Source organism: Calliphora vicina, chromosome 3 (genome assembly GCF_958450345.1).
Source record: "Calliphora vicina chromosome 3, idCalVici1.1, whole genome shotgun sequence".
Lineage (NCBI taxonomy): Eukaryota > Metazoa > Arthropoda > Insecta > Diptera > Calliphoridae > Calliphora > Calliphora vicina.
Genome location: NC_088782.1, coordinates 72,674,000 through 72,682,740, shown reverse-complemented (window position 1 = coordinate 72,682,740; position 8,741 = coordinate 72,674,000). Strand labels below are relative to the sequence as shown.

The window sequence follows — 8,741 nt, the reverse complement described above, 5'->3', positions numbered from 1 at the left end:
AAAACCTAAGTCTGTTGTCAAAAACCTAATTCATGAGATTGTATTGCATGTATTTTGTTATTGTATCACCCGTTTGTGTGAAAAGAGAGTAATTTTTCAATATATATTACTCTCTCCTTCCGTTCTATGTGTTTATTCTATGCTGGCAGTGTTCTTCATTTCTCTATTAACAATTGAAAATTACCATTTCTACACATTTTGCTTAAAAAAGTCATACATTTATTGCATTGTGTTACATTGCAACCTGCGTTTATGAAGTCAGTCTTTGTCACAACCCCATTATTTCAAGAATTGCTTCTTTTTTTTTGCCAATCTAACTGCAATAAATATAATAAACATTATTTAGTTTATTATTAAAATCGAAAAATACTTACTTTTCCATGTTCAAAGAATTTTTTTTTAAATTATCCGATTAATGGCAAGGTACGTAACCAAAAAGCCAGGGTATCCCACACAGCATAAAGCAGCAAAACAAAGAAGTCCCAGTAAAATTAAACCAGGAGAAATAATTATAGCAGGAGGATTAGGTTACTTCAGTTCGCGTTAAATCAAAATTTTAAAGAGTTCATTATCAACTTTGAATAAAATTTAAAGATGGGCATTGAAAAATGCCTACTTCCTATGATTAAATGCTAAAGATGTTTGATAGTATTAAAATAAATCTGAAATTTCAGCTTAATTAATAAAATTAATTAAACGATTAAAAATATTTATATTGTGTGACTTCAATACATCAAAATGATTTGAAAATTTCTGAAACAGCTCATGTCTTCGTCTAATAGAAGAATGTTTCTCATGAAATATTAAATGCTCTGTGGTGTCGATCAGATTACAATGAGGACAATTAAAGTTGTCCTTTTTACCAATCCTGTGAAGATAAACACCATCGTAAGTATGCCCAGATAAAAGACGATTCATAATCTTAATGTCCCTAGGGAGCATCTCCAAACTGTCAGATATTTGAGGAAATAATATAAAAATATAGCTCCCGTAAGTCGAGATCTATCCACATAATATGACTGCCAATCATGTTTTAGAGCGATTCTAATTGATCTCAAAGTTTCAGCATAAGTTAAGGGAGCATGGATTAGATTACCAATACGAGAAGCCTGCTTGGCCATATAATCAACTTTCTCATTGAAAAGAACACCAGAATGAGATGGTACCCAAACAATATGCAACTCAATAATGCAAGAACGATCAACAGTCCTATGAATATCATAAACCAAATAGTTCAGAGATCGTGACTGACCTAAAACAATTGCAGAGTTACGACTATCAGTATAAATAACGATGGGAAGATGTCCATTATCAATAGCAATATCAACTGCCTTTTTAATAACCAAAAGTTCAGCAGTTAAAGAAGAAAAGTACGAGGATATTTTAAAAGATAGAAACGATCAGTATTAATATTAAAAACATCCATCCGAAATGGAGGCATCAGTAGCAAGAGGGACAAAACCCTTCAGTCTATATTCCGCAAGTTAAGAAAGATAATGAGAAGATATAAATTCAATAGGTGCCCCAGTGCCCTTACTAAAGGGTGGATTGGAATTAAACTTATCTTATCAGATAAAAACAATTTTTTTTTATTTTTTTTTTAATTCTCAAAATTGATGGCAAGGGTACGTAACCAAAACGCCAGGGTATACCACACGATTTAAGTAAGTCCCTAGTCGACCTATATCTTCATATAGGAAGCTGGAACGCTTAAAAGACTTCACGATATGAGTTTTAATTGGTACTCCACCAGTAACGAAGAGTTTTAATGGTCTCCACCAGGGTTTATCAAATTAAAAGACACGCGTGTGCCCTTAGGGCACTGCTACATGTTCAATATATATTGACCGCGATCCAGTATCGTGATATTTATTGAACGTGTAGTATGCAGTATTGATGGATCGCGATCCAAATCGCAGAATAACCTAATTTTGTGTGATCCATTACAATGGATCACGATCCAAATATCACAATATAGATTGAACGTGTAGCAGTGCCCTTACAAATGGAAAATTTTACAGTAATAGGGGGTCAGACGGCATGTATTGCATGTGTATTGGGACATGTATTCGATACATATGGAATTCCATGTGTATGTCAAAATTCACGTTATACATACGATTCATAATTTCCACGTTCAAACGTACATATGTAATTGCATGTGAAATAACCTCTATTAGTTTATATTTTTGTTGTTTTTAACAATATATTTATTTAAAACATTTTTAAATCACAATTGATATATTTAATGGAATGAAACTTATTTTGTTATGGTTTTTCTTTACTCCTTTTTATTTATTTTTTTATTTTGCACTCACACAGTGTTGTATTTCAAAATACAACACTGTTATACACAAGAAAATAGAACATGATCTAATTGCCAAAAATAATACAAAGTAATACACATGTATTTTACATACACAAAGTTTCATATGGATCACACGGTATGTATATGTTTACATATGGAATAAGGTCCCAATACATGACACAAAACACAAGCAATACATTTTTTTTTCAAACAAACACAAACTGCGAAGCGTTTTGCTTGTCTACAGATACACCCAGAGTCTCTGGCGGGAATCGAACCCGCAACCCTCAGCACACTATTGACTGGTCTATCGGTGCACCCATGCCGTCTGACCACCCTTTAAATGTGGTATCAGACGACATGTTTTTTTCATATTTAAAGGGGGGTCAGACGGCATGTATTGCTTGTGTTTTGTGCCATGTATTGGGACATTTCTCCACATGTAAACATATACGTACCGTGTGATCCATATGAAACTATGTGTATGTAAAATACATGTGTATTACTTGTGTGACCCCCCTATTACTTGTTATATTTCAATAAAATCCCAAAACAAAATTTTCTGTCCCCAAATGCCTAAAAAAATCCCATACTTGGGACAAATCAAAAAAACTGGAAAGCCTGTTTATTAATAACATTCTTTTGAGTGGCAACTCTAATGATTTTCTGAACAAATTCACTGTAGAAAAAATGTGTTGGTAACCTTGTAACCGGCATCATTTTGTTGTTGTTTACTTTCACAAAAAAAAGTAATAATCTTTTAATAAAATTGAGAAAATTGTAAGTTTTGAATATTAATTAAATAGTTTTTAAATGAAAATGGTTAAAATAAACCATCATATATGATATATCTTCTAGTTGTTAACATTGCTATAATGTTAAAAATTCCGACGAATTTCATCAAGTGATAAAAGAAACCTCCAAAAATAATTGATAACAATAAAAAAATAGAGTAAATAAAATAAAAATAACATTCCTAGGTATACAACTGTGTAAACATACATACGAAAGTGCCAACTCTTTCTTTTGGGACACAGTTATTAACACTTGTTATCATACAAAATAAATCTAATTAGAATTTTGAAAATTGTCTGCGTGGCTAATTTTTCAATTGTTGTGCATGGTGTTAGTAGAGTGGGCGCAAAAAACAATAATTCAATAATTGTTTTATTATTTTCACTAGATTTTATAATTTAAGGAGAAAATGGTTTTGAAAATACATTTCACACTATTACTGGTGTGTTTGGCGGCACTAGCCGCACAAACCATGGCCGCGATAGACGATGCAGATTCTTGTTACTCATTTGCCGGTGGTTCTGTATATCCAGCTGAAGCGCCTAAGGGTGATCACACATTGCAAACAACAAAAGCAGTTAGTAAGTATATTCGTTTTTGGAACTCATTTACATCCCTAAACATTAGCTGTTATATTACAAATGAATTTCTAAAACTTGAATTATATTACATTTTATTTTTAGTTTCAAAAACAGCTCCTCCATTTGAGGGCACTGCCGTCGTTAATAAGGAAATTGTTAAGTTGTCCTTATCACAGTTTACTGGCAAATACGTGGTATTACTATTCTATCCATTAGACTTGTAAGTAAATATTATTTTAATTATCGTTTTATGAAGTAACATAATCAGGGGGGTTACGAAAATGAAAATGTGTGTTAAATAAATTGTAATTCGAAAAGATTTCCTTTCGAATCGAATTAGGTACCAGGGTAACCCCCAGGGTTTTCAAAATCCCAAATTCTATTAAAAATGTTTCATATCGCCTTAAAAATGTTACCTATATTTCTTGTTGCTAACAATGTTGTTTAGGAAAGGCTTCCTCTGGAGTCCCTCAAGCTTCTGTTTATTTTGTATATTAATGAACGCCCTTATGTAATTGAATCTACACAATGCACTACTTTCCTTTTTGCAGACGATGTTTTTCTTATATTCAGAGATAATAAGAGATTCAATGAAATTTGTCAGAGCAATATGTATAAATTAATGTTTAGAATGCGTCAGGCAGTGGACTGTAAATAATTTCTTAACTATTAACATATCAAAGATATTCACCCTTATCGTGGTTGGCGTAAACGTCTTACGCCTACGACAGTTTAGTAATAGATTAAAGAAACAGTTTGCATTTTATCTTTAATCTAGTACGAAACTGTCGTAGGCGTAAGATGTTTACGCCAACCACGATAAGGGTGATTATGTTGACCCTACGGCTATTTTATTTACTAACATGGATATTTTTTTGGCTGATGATGAGATTCAATTTGTTGATCACCATAAATTCTTAGGAATTGTTCTTGATAAGAAAATGTCTTTTAGTAATCATATTAATTCTTTGTCAATATGGTTCAAATATGTAAGGTGAAAATTGGCATATGCGATTTACCCCCAGTAATACGAAGTCTGGTTATGTTTTAACTAATAGTTATATATCCGGAACTGTTGGATTTTTTCTTACTAGATTAAGACGACTTATTAATGCAATTGTAAGATTTTCTTGTAATATTCGACGTAGACACCATCATATTTCAGGTTTTGTGGAAAGCTAACCTACATATTCAGGCATGTGAAGAAAAACGATTGTTTTCAAAACTGAAATCAATTTCAAAAACGATTTAGGTGTGATGAATTTCGATTGATTTCATATTCAATTTTTGGTTCATTCTGTATAAGCAAATTGGAATTTGGAACTAATATGACAAACCAATTCAAACACATCACACCTTTTGTCGTTTTGAAATCATTTTTGCATCTAAATCGTTTTTCATCACATACCTGCTTAATTTTTTTATTTCTACACAATTTCCATTTTAAATTTTATATTTTTTCTATTTTTAGCACTTTCGTATGCCCAACTGAGATAATCGCCTTCTCGGATCGGATTAAAGAATTCCGTGAAATTAATACCGAAGTTATTGCCTGCAGTGTTGATTCTCATTTTACCCACTTGGCATGGATAAATACACCACGTAAAGAGGGTGGTTTGGGCAATGTTAAAATACCTCTACTCTCGGATTTGACGCATAAAATTAGCAAAGACTATGGCGTTTATTTGGACGACTTGGGTCATACATTACGTGGTCTCTTTATTATCGATCAACGTGGTGTTTTGCGTCAAATCACTATGAATGACTTGCCAGTTGGTCGCTCAGTTGATGAAACAATAAGATTAGTGCAGGCCTTCCAATATACCGACACTCATGGAGAAGTATGCCCGGCTGGTTGGAAACCTGGTGCCGATACTGTAAGTACTTAAATTGTATATTTGTATGTACATATGATTATATGTTTATTGTTCTCTATTTTAGATTGTACCAAATCCCAAAGAAAAGACCAAATATTTTGAGAAAAATAATTAAACATGGAATAAATAAAATTCCTTAAATACAGCATCATTGTGACAAATGCATTTTTGTGCATTTCTTTTAATGTATTTTTTACTATCTATATATTTCCATCTTTTTTGAATAAAAAACTTTAAATTTTCCTTAATTATCGTACACGTTTATTTGCGCTAGGGCCTTGGGAACGACTACCGCCAGTTTCCTTGCGCTTTCGTTTGTTTAAGGGATTACGGGGATCGTAAACATCGTACCAGTCGTCACCTTTTGTCGAAGCATCTTTCGCCAATATCGGGGCATCCTCTTGAAATCTCAAGGTGTGACAAAGCCAGTCATCGCCTTGTATTTCCTTTTCCACTGCTGTTTCATCAATTTTATCATTACCCTGTTCGCTATCTTCTTTTTGTTGTCTTATAGCATCTAATTTGGAGCGAAATTTCGAAAGCAGACTTAAGGTGAAATCTTCACGTGATGCGCCTTTTTTAGGTATTTTCGTTTTAAGTTTTTCATATTTTTCCTTTTCATCTATGAAATTTTTTATAATTTCATTGTCGTCGCTTTCAGTTTTGACTATTTTGCTCTTAGCATCCTTCTCTGTTTTCTTTTCAAACAGTTCATCTTTTATTTTTTTGTCAGTTTGGTATTGTTTTTTCAATGATTGGATTTCTTGGCGAATTTCTTCTCTATAATGAAAACAATTTAATCAATTTTATAAAAAAAAAAAAATGTATGAATAATAATACTTTTTCTTGTCACTTTGCTGTTTCTTTTCCTGCTCATGCGTTAATAGGAGATCTTCTTCTGAATCTGAATTTTCCAATTTTATTTCATCAGGTTTTACTTGACTTTTATGGTTCTTGAAAGATTTTGATTTTAATTTGTCCTTAATGCGCTGCCTTCTTTCAACAGACTCATCTTCATCTAATTCTTCTTCTTTTATGGTTTTATGATAACTCTCAGGATCAGATTCTTCCCCCTCTTCCAATAGGTTTTTTACTTTCACCGGTTCTTTGCTCAATTTTGGATCATCTAATACGTCGTGAAGAGATTTGGCTTTGCCAGCGTTCTTTTGTACAAATTCAATTGTTTCAACCTCATCCTCTTCGGCCTCTTCACCAAACGACAATAAACCAAAATTTCTAGAGAAAAATGCAACACATTGCTTTATGTTCAAAAAAAAAACATGAGATCCAAGCACTTACTTGACACCCTTCTCTTTCCTCTTCTTCTTTTCCTTCTTAACTTCTCTGTTCAGTTCTCGGGGCACAATATCATCAAAGGGATTATTGAGTATTTCGGCTTTTAAAATCTTATGAGGATACATGGGTCTTTCATTGTGATCGACGAGGCCTTCCTCCAACTTAAGCATGTTGAAAATAGTGTCACCCGTTACTTTGGCGAATAGAGTATTTTTGTTTTGCAACTCGGGTGTTGGAGCCATAGTGAAAAAGAATTGCGACGCATTATCATCCTTATCTGAGTTGGCCATACCAACCAGACCACGCCTCGCAAAGCGGAGACGCGAATGAAATTCATCTTTAAACGGTTGACCATAAATTGACTCACCACCAGTGCCATCACCATTTGGATCTCCTCCCTGTACTATGAATTCCTTGACTACACGATGAAATATGGTGTTGTTGTAATAACCTTCCATGCATAACTGTATGAAATTCCTACAGGCTTTAGGACATTCACGAGACCATAGTTCAATGTCAATATCTCCCACGGTAGTTTGGAGAAGAACCTGCAAAACATTTGAATTTTATTTGAAATGTCCTGGTAAGACTGAGAAATATAAATTACTTTGCCTGACGTTGGCGGTTCCTGTATATAAATATTGCTCATGTTGGTTTTCTTAAATTATTTCCTTTTTATTTGGCGTTGCGATATAAATAAACAAAATTTTTTTCCGCTTTTTTCGATGTTGCTTCTTCAAAATAAAAACAATATAATTCACAATAGATAAATAAAAACATATGTAAAGTAGTCGAAAGACACCATTTGTTTGGGAAAAATTCAAACAGTGATTACGTTGTCAAAAAAGTCGAAAACTAAAGTTACTAAAAGTCGATAAAAGACGAAAGTTTATTTTTTTTTATTTATTGTTGTAAAAATGCAACCACATCGAAAGTAGTCGAATATTGCAAAAAGTCGACAATTCAAACAATTTTAAAAATAGAAAAAAGAAGTGTTGAATATTCGACTTTTTGTTTCCATTTATAGCAGACGATGCGCAGAAAAATTACACTTTTTTTAAATTGTTTCTAGTTATGATGCCGATTATTGGGTACAAAGAAATAACTCCGAAATCAAAAAGTCCAAAAAAAACTAACTAATTCAAAAAGTAAAATAACTCCTAATATATTGTTTTTGGAAATTTTTGTATTGAAATCAATAAAAATAAAAAATTTGTATCAATATTTTACTGCTTTTCTTATTAAACTACTTTCTATTGTATATAATCTTCCAATTTTTCATCTGTATACATACATAAATTATTTTCAGACAACTTCTTAGAGACCTAATTGACGGGGGTTTGAATATTGTTACGTTTTTAACCCTTTAAAGTGCCAAGTAGTTTACAAATTATAACGTGTCTTTATTTAGTCAATTTTAAACAACAACAGATTATTTACATTTAAGTTAATTCTTGGCCTAAAATAACGCCATCACCAATTACCGCTTACGCCTAAAGAAGTCTCGTCCAGAAACAGCCAAATCGATCTATACCTTCGTATAGGAAGCCGGAATTCTCGCATTTAACTCCTGAGTTTTATGGTATCCACCAGCGTTCTAAATTGAGTTTTGTTTGGTATTTGACCTCGAAGGCAGCGTAAAAAGGACGGTTATTACGAATAACAACAAACAGTTCAACTTGTATCTCTTTTGTTTTATACAAATACACTTTTATAATTCACAAGAATACACGGGTTTAGAAAACACTTAAGTTATTTATCATTTTGGTGTTGATTAAATCAAGATTCAAAATAAACTAACTGGTTGTTGCTCTTGATACCAGTGCTTTTAAAACTGCTTCACATTTGTTTACACCAATGAAAATATTTATAACATGATGAATG

At 32.5% G+C, this 8,741-nt stretch overlaps 2 protein-coding genes across 3 annotated transcripts; one reads left to right on the top strand and one right to left on the bottom strand.

Moving 5' to 3' along the window:
* The first annotated feature begins 2,989 nt into the window (after positions 1 to 2,989).
* Positions 2,990 to 5,809, top strand: Prx4 (Peroxiredoxin 4). Of its 2 annotated transcripts, XM_065503326.1 has the most exons (5): positions 2,990 to 3,088; positions 3,492 to 3,684; positions 3,787 to 3,904; positions 5,156 to 5,561; positions 5,626 to 5,809. In XM_065503326.1, exons 2-5 carry the CDS (start codon positions 3,513 to 3,515, stop codon positions 5,674 to 5,676), a joined length of 747 nt encoding a protein of 248 aa, XP_065359398.1. In that variant the 5' UTR covers positions 2,990 to 3,088; positions 3,492 to 3,512; the 3' UTR covers positions 5,677 to 5,809. The 2 variants fall into 2 exon arrangements, with proteins under 2 accessions (XP_065359398.1, XP_065359399.1); XM_065503327.1 differs by lacking the exon at positions 2,990 to 3,088 and having other exon boundaries at positions 3,304 to 3,684.
* On the bottom strand, positions 5,800 to 7,604 carry LOC135953426 (spliceosome-associated protein CWC27 homolog). Its single transcript, XM_065503324.1, has 4 exons — positions 7,465 to 7,604; positions 6,861 to 7,405; positions 6,402 to 6,797; positions 5,800 to 6,341 (listed from the first exon to the last, which is right to left on the bottom strand). Exons 1-4 carry the CDS (start codon positions 7,504 to 7,506, stop codon positions 5,810 to 5,812), a joined length of 1,515 nt encoding a protein of 504 aa, XP_065359396.1. The 5' UTR covers positions 7,507 to 7,604; the 3' UTR covers positions 5,800 to 5,809.
* Positions 7,605 to 8,741: the final 1,137 nt, after the last annotated feature.